Here is a 16,564-nt window from a genome sequence, read left to right as displayed (position 1 = left end):
GCCTAATAAACTGTATGGTTTCCCGAGTCGTAGTTGGAGGATCACACACACTATATCATCGCGTGACTCCAAATGTACTTTCATATGGTTATTTCAATATTTTGCGCATAGACGTTTCCACCACTATTTACCACATAATACATTTTACTGACACAAAAAGATCCCACCATGTCGAACCAACAAATTATCTGTCAGCATTTACAAAATGACACCGAAATCTGTTTCCATCACAGCTGTCGTGATCATTTTATTTAATTTTATAGGATATGATTTCACTCAAATAAAACTGGATGGAAATGTGGTTACTATGGTAATATTGCTACGTTTCACCTTAACCATGCTAACAATTTAAAATGTCAGCTTCAAATGGTGACAAATGTTTCCCTACAATCAGTGTCGTCAGTCATAGGCATAAAATCAGTATTTTTTTTATGTATTAATAACTGCATGGTGATTCACATTTTCGATCATTTATTACTACTACATGATAAAGTACAGTCGACAACAGGCACTTGGCCCTACAAAACATTGATTAATTCAAGACCACTTCACATAATGGCACTTTAGCCTTAAGTCATGTCCTGTCCACCCACCCACACCCACACAGACCAAGGACACAAAACCACATCACCTAGCAACAAGTTACATATGGAGTATCCTGATCCCAGATCTGTTTGTGCTGTCTTGCCAACTACTACGATCGATGTTTAGCTTGACAGTGACAATAAGAGTTGGCAAGACAGCATAAACAGATCTGGGATCAGGCTAAATATGGAATGAACAGAGAGAATGTGACATTGGTTGAACAAGTGGTCCTTATCCAACTACAATATGTTGTACTAAGTGGCATGGTCTTATATAGGCACAGAGATACTGCTATGGTTTGGACCAAAGAGTTCAGTCCCATTTAACTAATCCATCCGTTCCCAGAGTGGATTCTAGGCTTTCCCAACAACCTTATCATTTTGGGGGAAGAGTTTTTTGGACAGAAATGCCTGAATGTGAGGCCAGATCTTGTTGGTTTCCGTTCCTGAGAATGTCTCCAACATCCCTTTGCTCCTGTTGGTAGAAACAGACATTAGTACCTCATGACAGTCATCATAATAAACATAAGCACTAGTTTTGAAACAGGTAGGTACTCCCTGATTGTCTCCAATAAGAACACATATTTCCGCATTCCATTGCAAAATGTTTTGCTACAGTCTAGTCTACTGAATACAACCTAGTACTCAACTACATAATGCTTTCAAGGTTACCAACAAAGATTCACTGTGTAACAAAGGGAAAGAAAACACTGGAATGAATTCACTGTCTGATCTCCTGTCTGAATCCTTTGTTTACAGTCCCAAGCTATTTCAGTTCTCAGACCGGCCCCTGTAGTAGGGTTAATTCAGAGTTCTCTTTCCGTTGTCCAGTTACCAGTGACAAAGAGCCCCAGAAGCCATCTTATGTACACAGGAGCTATGGACTAATGTTTTCCTTCTTTAATTGGCCACAGAAATAGATGTGATATGAATCAATCATGACATTCAGTCATTCACAATGATGTCTAATTGAGATGAATGTCCGTTTGTTATGTCCCAACTCTGAAAGGGCAGATATAAGCCTTAAAGCCTATGATGTAAGAAGATAAACTGCAACGTTATTACACAGTTACAGTTTATATAATGTAATAATGAATAAAAAAGCTAAAAAAAAAAAATGATGATAGATAGATAGATAGCTAGCTAGCTAGCTCAGGTTTGGGACATTACCTGTAGTACTCCAACACGGGTTGTGTCTGTTTTTCGTAGGACCTCAGCCTCCTGGTGATGGTCTCTGGTGTGTCATCGTCTCTCTGAATCAGAGGCTCTCCAGTGACATCATCAAGGCCCTGTAGCCAGGAGGGCCAACCAAAACAGACCAAACAGTGAGCGTGTTAAGATATGCCATTTAACAGATACTTTTATCCAAAGCAATTTACAATGGTGCGTGCATACATGTTCATATAGGTGGCCCAAGCAGGAATCAAACGGTCCTGGCGTTGCTAGCATCTTACACAAACTGAGCTACACTGAGGTATATAGCCTAGTGGTTAGAGCGTTGGGCCAGTAACTGAAAGGTTGCTAGATCAAATCCCAGAGCTGACAAAGTAAAAAATCTGTTGTTCTGCCCCTGAACAGGCAGTTAACCCACTGTTCCTAGGCTGTCATTGAAAATAAGAATTTGTTCTTAACTGACTTGCCTAGTTAAATAAAGGTTAAATAAATAAAATATATAAATATTGTACGATTTATAGTCCAACATACTGACATAGTGGTTTGTAAAGTGTAAACCACACAGCCTAAGCCAGTAATGCCTGTTTTAACAACTGCATGGAGGGGGAAGTGAACATTCATGCAGAAACCTGTATGGTTAGTAGAAGAAAACCTGACGACCTTGCCTTAGGTGGCGCAGAAAGCAAACTTGAACAGACCCTTGAGAAAGAGAGAGTAGACCATCTACACCTCCCTCCCAGATCCAGCAGCCTCTGAAGTGCAAAGATTAGTAAGAGGCTGTCTTCTACCGAAGTTTCATCCTGTTTGCACAATTCACATGAAACGCTGCTGTTTGTACTACATTTGCACCTCTATTGTATGAAGCATTAGTCCTCTCAGACTCAACACGTTGGAATACAAACACTACTGTAGGTAAGTGTTTAACCTGAAAGTCTTACTATTCAAATTGCATTCAACCTCCTACCAGCATGTTTGTAATTGCAAAAAAGCAACACTAACACAGGTATAATGCACAGGCTCACAATGCACAGGCTCTAAAGAGCAGAATACAGAAAGCTGCTGGGAGAGGTGAAGGAGATTTCATTCAGTGTTCTTTTCATGGTTAAGAACAGTTGCTCTTGTCATTAGCTAGCTTTAGCTAAATATCAAGCTGCTCTTTTAAAAGCTCCTAATTCACCATGCTACCACCTATTTGAAATCATAATGCTTTGAGCATGTGCTTTAGCCTGTTTGGAGTGCCAGGTGGGCAGGGTTTGCAATTTTAGGACTTTTCTATTGGTTTCATTGCGCCAGGCAAGTTCAATCAAACACAGCTCAAGTATATGAAATGATTCCAAATACTATTTGAACCCAGGTGTGGTAACAATGTCTTGTTTGCTCCAGTTTAAAATGCATGGACGAGAGCAAAAGGTCCCCACTTGGATTGCCACAGCAAACAAATGCCACACTGGATGCGTTCGGAAATGGCACCCTATTCCCTGTATAGGCCATAGGGCTCTGGTCTAAAGTAGTGCACTATATAGGGAATAGGGTGTCATTTGGGATGCACAGTTGTTTTATCTGTCTAATCCCTTCTTCCGCCATCTGTCTCTCTTTCTCCTCTAAATCTCTCCACGCCGCAGGTACACGCAGTCTGTGTCCTACTTTAACGTTCCAGGATTGTTTTTTTTATTTTAATACCCATATTTTGAAAGCCTGACTGAGCCAGGCGCTGTCAGGTGGTTGCATGGTGAAAGAGCAGCTTGATATTCAGCTAAAGCTAGCTAACGACAAGAGCAACTGTGTGGTGGGAGAGATGGAACACTAAAAAATAGGTCTTATCAAATAGTTTTTTTTAAATACACAGTGTATAAGTGTGTTTTTACTATCCTGTTACATGGTTATTACATGTGTAATCATTTTAATTATGTTGTAATAAGGCCTGTGTGTTAACTTGGCCACATACATTTGGAGCAGAAGCTTCAATATAGCTCAGTAGTATGTAGCCGTCAAATACATCTGTGACTCAGACTATACTTACAGAGATCTTGGGTGGGTTGAAGTCGATGTTGTAGACGCGTCCGCTAGGCAGGTGGAGCCAGCGAGAGGTCAGTCTCTGTTTGATGATCTGGAAAGGAACGTCCATGTTGATGACTGTGTCCACACTGCACACGCCGTCTAGAGTCTCCGCCTGAGTCACGGTACGGGGGAACCCTTCCAGACAGGAGAGACCAGTGTAAGCATAGAGATATATAATACACTAGTTGTTGACGTTATAAACCTTCATAGCTTGAGAATGTCCATTCTAGAGTTTTATGTTCACAACCTTCCCAAGGGGGAACCCTTTACAGGAAAGTAGAGGCCCAGAGAGATGGCTCTATTCCAATTCATCTGAGATTCCTCTCATCTCTTCTCGCCTCCTCCTTAACCGTATAGGTGGAAAAGGTCCAAGGTCCCTTCCCTCGTACCTTCTTCTTCAATGCGTTTCAAGTTCCTTGGTGTCCACATCACCAACAAACTGTCACAAAGCACTATACTAGGTGGTGTCAGAGGAAGACCCAAAAATTGCCAAAGACTCCAGTCAACTTAGACGGTTCTCTCTGCTACAGTACAGCAAGTGGTACTGAAGGGCCAAAGTATCCCTTTAACATGATGCATGCATGACTGTACTATTTGCCACTATCTCCCACTTTGACAGCTATTTTGAAATGGAAAACCGTCTTGGGCCAGGCTGAACACACACTGATCTGATAGTCCATCCGCCTAGCATCACATATCAGTTGTGATATTAGTGGCCGATGGTTATTTAACCCTTTCAGAGCAATTTTCATAAATAATAGATGTGAATAGTCCAGGTGGCTATTTGATTAGTTGTTCAGCAGTCTTATAGCTTCGGGGTAGAAGCTGTTAGGGAGCCTTTTGGACCTAGACTTGTACCTGTTGCCGTGCGGTAGCAGAGAGAACAGTCTATGACTTGGGTAACTAGAGTCTGACACTTTGTTTCAGCCTTCCTCCTACCCCGGTCAACAGCCCTGCACCCCCCACAGCAACTTGCCCAAGCCTCCCTCATTTCTCCTTCACTCAAATCCAGATAGCCGATGTTCTGAAAGACCTGCAAAATCTGGATCCCTACAAATCAGCCGGGCTAGACAATCTGGACCCTCTCTTTCTAAAATGATCCGCGGAAATTGTTGCAACCCCCATTACTAGCCTGTTCAACCTCTTTTTCGTATCATCTGAGATCCCCAAAGATTGGTAAGCTGCAGCGATCATCCCCCTCTTCATAGGGGGAGACACTCTTGACCCAAACTGTTACAGGCCTATATCTATCTTACCCTGCCTTTCTAAGGTCTTTGAAAGCCAAGTTAACAAACAGATCACCGACGATTTCTCCTATGCCATCTCGTTTCCGAGCTGGTCATGGGTGCACCTCAGCCACGATCAAGGTCCAAAACGATATCATAACCGCCATCGATAAGAGACAATACTGTGAGGCTGTATTCATCGACCTGGCCAAGGCTTTCGACTCTGTCAATCACCACATTCTTATCGGCAGAATCAACAGCCTTGGTTTCTCAAATGACTGCCTCACCTGGTTCACCAACTACTTCTCAGACAGAGTTCAGTGTGTCAAATCAGAGGGCCTGTTGTCTGGACCTCTTGCGGTCTCTATGGGAGTGCCACAGGGTTCAATTATTTTCTCTGTATACATCAATGATGTCGCGCTTGCTGCTGGTGATTCTCTGATCCACCTCTACGCAGACGACACCATTCTGTATACTTCTGGCCCTTCTTTGGACACTGTGTTAACTAACCTCCAGACGAGCTTCAATGCCATACAACTCTCCTTCTGTGGCCTCCAACTGCTCTTAAATGCAAGTAAAACTAAATGCATGCTCTTCACCCGATCGCTGCCCGCACCTGCCCGCCCGTTCAGCATCACTACTCTGGACGGTTCTGACTTAGAATATGTGGACAACTACAAATACCTAGGTGTCTGGTTAGACTGTAAACTCTCCTTCCAGACTCACATTAAGCATCTCAAATCCAAAATTAAATCCAGAATCCGCTTCCTATTTATCAACAAAGCATCCTTCATGCTGCCAAACATACCGTCGTAAAACGGAGTATCCTACCGATCTTTGACTTCGGTGACGTCATTTACAAAAATAGCCTCCAACACTCTACTCAGCAAATTGGATGCAGTCTATCACAGTGCCATCCGTTTTGTCACCAAAGCCCCATACACTACCCACCACTGTAACCAGTATGCTCTCATTGGCTGGCCCTCACTTCATATTCGTCGCCAAACCAACTGGCTCCAGGTCATCTATAAGTCTTAGCTAGGTAAAGTCCCGCTTTATCTCAGCTCACTGGTCACCATAGCAGCACCCACCAGTAGCACGTGCTCCAGCAGGTATATTTCATTGGGCACCCCCAAAGCCAATTCCTACTTTGGCCGCCTTTCCTTGCAATTCTCTGCTGCCAATGACTGGAACGAATTGCAAAAATCACTGAAGCTGGACACTCATGTCGCCCTCACTAACTTTAAGCACCTGCTGTCAGAGCACTGCACCTGTACATAGCCCATCTGTAAATAGCCCATCCAACTACCTCATCCCCATAATGTTATATATTTTTTTGCTCCTTTGCACCCCAGTATCTCTACTTGCACATTCATCTTCTGCACATCTATCACTCCAGTGTTTAATTACTAAATTGTAATTATTTCGCCAATATAGCCTATTTATTGCCTTACCTCCCTTATTTTACTTCATTTGCACACACTGTACATAGACTTTTCTATTGTGTTATTGACTGTATGTTTGTTTATTCCATGTGTAACTCTGTGTTTTTGTTGTCGCACTGCTTTGCTTCATCTTGGCCAAGTCGCAGTTGTAAATGAGAACTTGTCCTCAACTGGCTCTAGCCTTTATCTTGGTGCACATGTTGGCTGTAATCCATGGCTTCTGGTTGGGATTTGCACGTATGGTCACTGTGGGGACGACGTCATCAATACACTTAATGATGAAGCTGGTGACTGAGGTGGTCTTAGTGCCAGCATCAGTTTGTGGTGGTAAATAGATGGCTATGAATATATGAATAATATAGGTGAGATCTCTCTTATTAGAGCTTATCATGAGGTAATCTACCTCAGACGAGCAATACCTAGAAACTTATTTAACATTAGACATCGCACACCAGCAGTTATTGACAAATAGACACACACCCCAGCTCCTCTTCTTACCAGACGTAGCTGCTTTGTCCTACCGATGTACGGAAAACCCAGCCACCTCTATATTATCCGTGTCGTTGTTCAGCCACAACTCAGTGAAACACAAGATATTACAGTTTTTTATGTCCCGTAGATAGGATAAGCTCGACCGTAGATCATCAAGTTTGTTTTCAGTGATTTCACGTTCCAGTGATTTCACGTTGGCCAATAATTGTAATGGCAATGGTAATGGCAATTTACTCACTCGCCTACAAATCCTAACAAGGCACCCAGACCTTCTCCCTCGGTATCTCCGCCATTTTCTTCACGCTAATGACGGAGATTTGGGCCTGTTCTCCGGAAAGCAGCATATCCTTTGTGTCGGACTTATTAAAGAAAAAATCTTTGTCCAGTTCGTGATGAGTAATCGCTGTTCTCATCCAGAAGCTCTTTTCGGTCATAAGAGATGGTAGAGGTAAATTTGTGTACAAAATAAACTGCAAACAATGCAAAAAAAGAAATAAATAGCATAGTTGGTTAGGAGCCCGTAAAACGACAGCCATCCCTTCTGGCGCCATTATCAAGAATAGCTTAACGAGTTCAGGTGCTGCTTACTGTTCAGCAGCAAGCTGTTCAAATAATGTAAATGTTTCTTAGAAACAAATCTAAAGCATATTCCTACTCACTTGAAGGTGTCTGGAGTGTACTGAATGCCTTTTTAAAACATATGCCTATTGCCTTGTCTATGCTGATGTCCCTAAATCTGAGTAATGGGTGGCCTGGCTGGTCTAGCGGTAATGCTGCAGCCTCCGATACACTTCATTGTTTAAGTCCGACCTATATTGCCCTTTGATACAATCTTTATCTTTCCCCATTGTCATCCTCCCTCTCGCTCGCTGTTGGCGAAATGCGTGTGGTGCAGGTGCTTACTGCTTACCGTCCAGCAGCCAGCTGCTCTGCTCTATGCTCCTCATCTCTGTCAGGATGAGACGGGAGATGACGTCATCAGGTACCAGCTGACCCTGATCGATGCATGACTTCATGAGAAGACCCAGCTCTGCAAGAATTCACAGTGGAACATAAAGATCAGAGCTTTCTTTAGTATTTAAACATGTACACATTATGCACTTCATCAGAAGACCTAGGTCTGCCAGGAGAGGAGATACACAGAGCAACATAAAGCTAAGACCTAGCTCTGCCAGGAGAGGATGCAGAATAACACAAGGATCAGATCTGTGATCTTAACTTTTTATTATCTCAGAAGACCCCGTTCTGAAAGGATAAAACACAAAGCCTTTTCCTTAATTTTTTTCAATGAATATGACTAACAACAACTTCAAATGTTTTGGCCAAGCGATCTGTGGAATAAGTTTAGAGTGTAATACAATACAATGTAATATTATGAATCCACAATTTATGTTCTGGGAGGCTCACATGAATATTGGTATCCACAGTACTCCACCAATTGTATCTTTTTAAACTGAATACTTTATGTATTCTCCAATTTGTTTGATTTTTTTTTACATAAATGCACTGTAATTTAAGCTTTAAATTAGCTTTGGGGGCTCCCGAGTGACGCAGCGGTCTAACGCACAGCATCTCAGTGCTGGAGACATCACTACAGACACCCTGGTTCGATTCCAGGCTGTATCACAACTGGCTGTGATTGGGAGTCCCATAGGGCAGTGCACAATTGGCCCAGCGTCGTCCGGGTTGGACCCCTCCTGTCTCAGCCTCCAGTATTTATGCTGCAGTAGTTTATGTGTCGGGGGGCTGGGGTCAGTCTGTTATATCTGGAGTACTTCTCCTGTCCTATTCGGTGTCCTGTGTGAATCTAAGTGTGCATTCTCTAATTCTCTCCTTCTCTCTTTCTTTCTCTCTCTCGGAGGACCTGAGCCCTAGGACCATGCCCCAGGACTACCTGACATGATGACTCCTTGCTGTCCCCAGTCCACCTGACCGTGCTGCTGCTCCAGTTTCAACTGTTCTGCCTGTGATTATTATTATTTGACCATGCTGGTAATTTATGAACATTTGAACATCTTGACCATGTTCTGTTATAATCTCCACCCGGCACAGCCAGAAGAGGACTGGCCACCCCACATAGCCTGGTTCCTCTCTAGGTTTCTTCCTAGGTTTTGGCCTTTCTAGGGAGTTTTTCCTAGCCACCATGCTTCTACACCTGCATTGCTTGCTGTTTGGGGTTTTAGGCTGGGTTTCTGTACAGCACTTTGAGATTTCAGCTGATGTACGAAGGGCTATATAAATAAATTTGATTTGATTAAATAAGAATTTGTTCTTAACTGACTTGCCTAGTTAAATAAAAGGTTAAATAAAAAATACAATAAATGATTAAAATTGCAAAGTTCTCTCTGCCTCATGTAAAAATTTGTAGAACTGCAGGAAATTAGCTTGAAAAGTACAAAATGTTCTCTCCAATGCCAAGAGGCGGGCCTTTAAAATGTTAATTCCCAGGGCCCGAGGGCAATGCACTGCCGAAGTCATGACTCCTTGTATGCTATTTTTTCATCTCACTCGAGTTGTGTTCTGATTATGAGGGGGTCCTTGATTCATTTGCTATCATAAAAGCGGTCCCCGGCCCCAAAAAAGTTTGAGTCTTTGTCTGACTATAATACAGAAAATCATTTATGTAACAGTCGGGGGAGGAGGTTTTGCAGGCCTGGGCCATATAAGGAGCAGCATAGAATGCTAGCCTACTGTGCACAGTGGAGCTCATCTCAGGCTAGAACAAAGAAGCTACACACCACACTGAAAAAAATTCAGGCTTGCATTCTTTGAACTATTACATTCTTTGAGGACTTGGCACATGGCTTGCTGTGTGCCAAGTGTGTGTGTACTTTTTTTTAAATGTACTATTAAACTGATAACTAGATCACAGATTGTATGGGCAATAAAACAAAGTATTTCGTCATGTTTTAAATGTGGGTGTTCTGAAAGAACTTTATGGGTTTCATTTCATTCCAGTGTGGGGGAAAAGGAGCAAGGGGGTGTGGGAACAAAGTCCTTGAAAGTCAGTGGTCTGCTATAGGCTACTCCTCAGTTTATGATGGTCCTTACATCTGATGGGACTTCAGTCAAGATAAGAGCTAGAGCAGCGTGATAATAAATTGAAGTTACATACCAGACCACATGACCTTCACTGTAGAAAGCTCAGGTGGCAGGTAGTTCAGATATCAGGTTACCTGTGCACAGGTCTACTATAGCTGTAGATCTGCTGTAGAAGCTGTTTTTTTTTAACAACTCTTCTTTCCACTCAATAATATAAGATCAGGGTCTTGTCTGCTCTCCAGTCAGACTCGAGCTTTTTGCAGCAAGATAAGAATATGATTGTGGAACTGGACTGAACTGTTTCTCTTATCATAGCCAGACCAGAACAACACTTGTTTTGTTACTGCTGGGGAGAATTTTGTTTGCAATGTATTATGTAATATTACCATCTCTGTAATCTTTGATTAAAAAAAAAAAGTTTTTACTCTTTATCTTTATCTTTCTCCCAAGGGGAGTCGGATAATGACCAACCACCATCGTCGTTTTCAAGACATCGCATGCTTCATTGCATCACCTTGTGGATAACAATGTTTACATTTTGTGCATAACATCCAAAAGAATCTGATTGCATCCGATATTTTCATATTCATTTTAGTTTATGAATGATTCTTTTTTACAAGTATTAATATCACACACCTACAATTTACCCACTGGGCACACACTGGTTGAATCAACGTTGTTTTCCACGTAATTTGTTGAACCAACGTGGAATAGACGTTGAATTTACGTCCGTGTCCAGTGGGTCTGAACATGGTAGCAACATCTACGCTAATGTGTCAACTGCTGCTGTTCATGCACGAGAAACACATAACACAAGCAAGTGGGAACAATCTGACTACTTGGAGAAAACTGACTAGGGTATGGTTTACTTCACATTCTGCTTATTTTCATCAGCCATAGCAGCCATTTCCATTATCTGCTGTATGTGGAGAGGTTTAGAACTGCACCATGGTCTAATCTTACCTGTTTGGGCTTTAATGTTGGCTCTCAAAAGGTCTCCACTTGAAAGATGCGATAATCCGAAACGTTTTACTATGCGCCCCGACACTGTGCCCTTCCCTGAACCTGGAGGTCCCATGATAACCGCCCGCAATATCCTTTGTTGAACCATTTTCCAATGTTATTGTTGTAATCAGCACGTCCTTCCCATAAAACTGTAATTTGTGCGTTTAGACGAGAACTTCTGTTCGATCAGAATTCTCCATGCACCCTTGCTGGCCAAGTCTATCCACTGTGTGCAAAAGTGCAATCGCCTACTGCGGACGACTCCTGTAAAGCAGTTCTAGTTTGGCTCTTGAAATTAGCTCTTTTTTCGAAGACCTTGACGCGAATAGAGGAGGAAGAAGTTCATAACAAGAAAACTGCTTTGTCTCGCTACTCGGTGAGGACGCTCGCATCCACACAGCCCCAATCTAACGACGTCAGGAATAATAGCGCACTCTGGCGGTCTTTGGGTCTGACATCCACTGTTTCGCCGGCTGCTTTACCATCGCTCACAGTTTTACATCAGAATTAGACTTTCACCCATGTTTCTCAAAGGTCAAATTTCGAAGTTGTCCTGTGAATTGTATAACACACTTTATTGCCTACTCTGTAGGAATTAAATTAATAATACCCTTTGCCCTAGTAATGCACCACATTATTTTCTGTTGTTTGGTGTTTTCTAAATAAGGACATGCTATGTTTTTTTTGTGTGGATTTATGGCCTTTTATTTAGACCAAAATAGTCGTAGGCCTATTGTTCTTTAGTCATAGTGTTCCTAGTTTAAATTTGTGTTGCTGTTCTGGTCCATTAGTGTTCTTTATTTTGTCATGTTGTGTGTGGACCCCAGGATGAATAGCTGCTGCTTCAGCTACTGAGGATACTAATAAAAATCACAATAACATAAAATACAATTTGGAGAGATAATGGGTAGGTTCAAGCGATGTCCATATGCTTCCCAGTAGAAACACTTCAGAAGAGTTCGTGCATAAATTATGACTACCTTTTTGAAGTTTTTGTTCGTTTTGGACTTCGGCAAGGGTTTTTTCGGATGTTCTGTCACACAACATTTTTTCTCATGGCAAACCGAAGTTCTGGAGCCGAAGTGTATTCCCCTTTGTCAATGATTGGTCAACTGTAGGTATTCTTCAATAAAGTATTTTTGTCATTCAACAAGAGACAACTTGTTTTCAGGTATGTATGTATGTTTAAGTCAGCGAGTGAAGTCGGGGGAGGTGCATCCAGTGATGCCAATTTAGCAATTTTGTTGCTAGATTTAGCAACTTTTCAGACTACTCTGGCAACTTTTTTTTTCAAACAGCACCTAACAAATTGAGCTACTTTTAAAAATGTATTTGGAACTTTTAGCAACTTTTGAAAAGTGACTCAAACGCTAAAATGCACGCATTTTCCATCTAAATGACACAAAAACGTTTCTCTGTCACACACTGTCACAACACACGTGCCTAGCTGCAAACGTGCATTGAGTGACGTCAGCAGCAAGCGCTCTTTTAAAAATATATTTGGAACTTTTAGCAACTTTTGAAAGGTGACTCAAACGCTAAAATGCACGCATTTTCCCTCTAAATGACACAAAAAGTTTTTCTCTGTCACACACTGTCACAACACACGTGCCTGGCTGCAAACGTGCATTGAGTGACGTCAGCAGCAAGCGCTCAGCTCGTGCACATACAGCAGCAGGCCAGCAGCAATTTCAGCAAATTGCAAATCATTGATGGCTGACTGCAGCAGTAGTACGGCTTCGACGAGCCAAACCCAATGAATATAGTTGCTCACGAATGTTTGATCTTGAACAGAACTTACATCAATCAACATGTCTCAATCAAAATTGTACAGCGAGAAGTACAGAAAAGAGTGGGTGTTGCTAGTCCGCGTTTCTGACTTGGAATTCTGAGTTCAATAACCATTCAAAACGATTTTCCCAGTCTTGAGTTTATTTTTTTTCAGTTGCCAGTTGAATTGAACGCAGTGAAGTCGGAAGTCAGAGATTTCCAAGTTCCCAGTTGTCTTGAACGCGGCAGTATCCTAGTCCCCAGTGGGAAGATTTTTATAACCATAATGCAACACACTTTGAAGACTTGACAAAAGTGATCCGCTCGAACGCGCCTAATGATTTAGGCTACATAAATGAATGAACAATTGCTGATATTTATTTATTTTTTTACCCCTTGCACGGTCAACAGGTTTGTCAATATTGTGAGAAAGCATTTCTGTCACTGTGTGAGCAGCGTTGACTCTCTCTTACTGAACCTTGTGCGCTACGCAGTTTGATAAAGCCTGCCTATGGTCATATAAAATAATGAACATAAAGAAGTGTTGGAGCGCCACCTGGAGAAATACTGCTTCGTCTTGCTTTTGGGTTGTCACTCGTTACCACAGCCACGAAATCAAGTGTATATCGTAAAAATTAATTATTACAAATAATGGTTTCTGGTCTTAATTTAAGGTTAGGCATAAGGTTAGCAGTTTGGTTTAAAGTCTTATTTTAAGATAAAATGTAGAAGTTGGCGGGGGTTAGCCAATTAAGCCTTTGTAGTTGTGGTAACTAGTGACGACTATCAACATGTGTGGAAATAACAACAACAACAACACGGCGAGCCGGGAGCTCACCTACGATGGCTGTAATCTTTTCAGACAAACACCAGTGTTATCAACGCTAAATTGCAAAAGCAAAACTTACGATCTAAAGAGGATAACCCAGGACTGCGAGGTAAGTGGGCTACAAAACATCGTCGCAGTATTACACGATAGCTAGCTGTTACTACGCAGTTACAAGTTCACCCATGCCAGCACGCCCAAGTAGACTGAATTGTTGCTTGTTGGCACAAAAAACATGGACATTAGTCAACCGGACAAGTTATTGAACAACATCGTATGCAGGATGAATAAGGAACATAATAATAAATATGTATGTGATCCTTTTTGATGACATGTCGTTTGTGCTCTAGTTTATAATCTGTTTAGTTTGTGTTCAACCAAAGACTAACGATTTCAATGCTCTTTTGTAGAATATGCTTTTATCACCACATACACCTTTAATCCTGCAAATTAGCCCATTGTTATTTGTAGACGCACAGTCCATTTAATGCTGCATATGCCATAGACAAGATGTGGTTGTCTCTGGGGTGGAGCTAAACCTTTATTGACTGATTGTAATGACTCTTATCTTCTAGATGTTGTAGCCAGCTTCATCAGGCTTCTGGACAAGGTAACCTAAGGGACCAAAATTGAAATCAAGTCATGAGAGGATGAATGCAGTGTTGCCAACTCCTCAGTAAGGAAAGTAGCTATTGGCTGTCCTAACTGACGTCATCGCCTAATTTGCATAATTTGCCATGTGCATGTAATTGTGATGGATGCTGTTGGCATAACGTCGTGGAGAGACAAAAGGTGAGTGAAAATCACCCGAAATATGTTTAGAACTGCAAATGTTTTTTTTTTTTTATGTCACAATTCCAACCCTCCTCCTTTATCCGGGCTTGGGACTGGCAAAAGAGACCCTCTGGCGGAGTTACTTAGTGTTTAATTTAATTATTTTTGGCAGGGGTTTGGTTTTAAACCTTAAGGTCCATTTAGGAGCCAACAACAAGTCACAGTAAAACATGAACATTTTTAACCATAACATTTTTTACATTGTATACAAAAAAAAATCTAACTGGACAAAAAATAGACAATAGAAAAAAACTGTCAATGGCATTTTGAGAATTATAACTAGTCTGGCCCTAATTCAGGTTAATAGATAAAAAAAAAAAAATGTAAGCCAGAGCGGGATCAGGAAGCGGCGGCTTCCCGCATGCGTGATTCATTTGCAGTCTGGATGCGGAGGGGTGACTGGGTCGCCTGTGAGTGCTTTGGAACGGGGGTGGGGCCCACGGCAGCATCCGCGGCAGCACCCGCTGTTCGTTGAGAAGAGTAAGAACGATACGTTCTTTCACGTCAGAGTCTCCAAAAGTTTCCAATAACACCAGAAAAAGTTGCTAGATTTGTCGCTATTCGCTTTTTTTTTGAAAAATGTGTAGCTAGAGTGGTCTGAATACTCGCTAAATATAGCGACAAAGTCTCTAAATTGGCAACACTGGATGAATGGCTACAGTCAGTGCATATCACACCCCCAAAAGACTGATGCCATTGGTGTTTGTACTCTGCAGCCACATACCTGTGAATGCATGATGCATGCATGTACATCAAACTGTCCATGGCAGTTCACACTTCAGTGTCACACTCATGAACTCATCAGCCCTTCAGGGATAATTAACATATTGGTATTACTAAAACATGCATAATCATTTGTAACCCTGGTCCTGTAATATTATTGATTATCAGTAATGATCTCTCCTTGTAACATGAATGTTGCCCGCCAGCTCTTGACTGTATTTTAAGTTGGGAAATGTTTCCAATCTATTTTGGAGGCCTTGGACCCCCCTCACATTGTCATAGAGGTTGAAACACAGCATTTGCAAGGCACATGCTAGTTGCGTCTGTGGACACAGATTAAGTTGAAGTGGAAACTCCCTGTTTCAAAAAAATGTTGTCCCTCCTGAACACAACCGTATCCTGATTCTGCCCCTGTAGGAACGGTGCTGTTCTATCAGCTAGGCCTGCTGTATGGCGTCGTGGTGGAACATGACTAACACCCAGCGCTCTCTGGGTTATTACCTGGTTTCCCTGCTCATGTGGGCTCCCTTCATGAAGCACCCTTTGAAGGCTGTGCTGAAGGGGATCACCAACGATCCCATTGACTTCTCGGTGAGACCATGTTCCTTTCCTACCTTAAAAGTACTTCGTGAAAACTGCTGCGGTAAAAATGTATGTATAAATAGATTGATTATATCTGCCTGCTGAAAGGAGGATATTGGTTATGTTCCAATTCTTCCCCCTTCTCTCAGAAGTGTGCACTCGTAGAGAATTGGACTGCAGCTATTATTTTTGCTCTGTAATTGTTTAGAGATGATTCGTTGCGGAAACTTCTGTAGCCTGGTGTCCTTGATCAACCATATCTAAACTGTTCGGTATCACCAAAATAACATTTCCAGTCAACAGAGGCATACCCAAGTGGCGCAGCGGTCTAAGGCAATGCTAGATGTCACTACAGACCCTGGTTCGTTCCCAGGCTTTGTCACAACCGGCCGTGATCGGGAGTCCCATAGGGCGGCCCAGGGTTGCCTGGCATAGGGGAGGATTTGCCTGGGGGAGGGTAGGCCATCATTGTCAATAAGAATTTGTTTTTAACTGGTTTGCCTAGTTAAATAAAAAAATAATAAAATAAATAATTTTATCTCTAGGAACAATACTTACGATTCGACATGTTGAATGTGTCCTCCCATTTTCCACCTGTGGGCTGCAATTGTATTCCATTCTAGACCACGCGGTCATGTGAGAGTAAACTACAACGTAATCTCCCACTTCTTCAAATGTAAAATGGTAGACCTTGGATAAAATCTTATTTTAATTACCACGTTTTCTGCGCTTAACTGTCAAACTACAGCTCCCTACTACATCGCACAGTTCAGGCTTGATCTAATTTTTCTCTACAGAAACTGC

General features: G+C 42.0%; 2 protein-coding genes across 8 annotated transcripts in view; one reads left to right on the top strand and one right to left on the bottom strand.

The window, feature by feature from the left end:
- Window positions 1-217: 217 nt before the first annotated feature.
- On the bottom strand, window positions 218-11,578 carry ak3 (adenylate kinase 3). Its single transcript, XM_021622660.2, has 5 exons — window positions 10,984-11,578; window positions 7,889-8,008; window positions 3,778-3,950; window positions 1,755-1,873; window positions 218-1,059 (listed from the first exon to the last, which is right to left on the bottom strand). Exons 1-5 carry the CDS (start codon window positions 11,129-11,131, stop codon window positions 939-941), a joined length of 681 nt encoding a protein of 226 aa, XP_021478335.1. The 5' UTR covers window positions 11,132-11,578; the 3' UTR covers window positions 218-938.
- Window positions 11,579-12,892: 1,314 nt separating this feature from the next.
- Window positions 12,893-16,564, top strand: part of LOC110536975 — a 31,502-nt gene continuing 27,830 nt past the window's right edge. For all 7 annotated transcript variants that reach the window (XR_002475541.2, XR_002475537.2, XR_005034872.1 and 4 more), the window contains exons 1-3: window positions 12,893-13,733; window positions 14,197-14,413; window positions 15,596-15,769. Coding sequence is in view for 1 of the 7 variants with exons in the window: in XM_036936930.1 (XP_036792825.1) it covers window positions 15,629-15,769 (141 nt within the window). In the remaining 6 variants the exon portion in view is untranslated. The remainder of the gene's footprint in view (window positions 13,734-14,196; window positions 14,414-15,595; window positions 15,770-16,564) is intronic.

This window comes from Oncorhynchus mykiss, chromosome 12 (assembly GCF_013265735.2).
Source record: "Oncorhynchus mykiss isolate Arlee chromosome 12, USDA_OmykA_1.1, whole genome shotgun sequence".
Taxonomy (NCBI): domain Eukaryota; kingdom Metazoa; phylum Chordata; class Actinopteri; order Salmoniformes; family Salmonidae; genus Oncorhynchus; species Oncorhynchus mykiss.
Note: the sequence above shows the minus strand (reverse complement) of the source record. Positions and strands in the feature narration are given on the sequence as shown.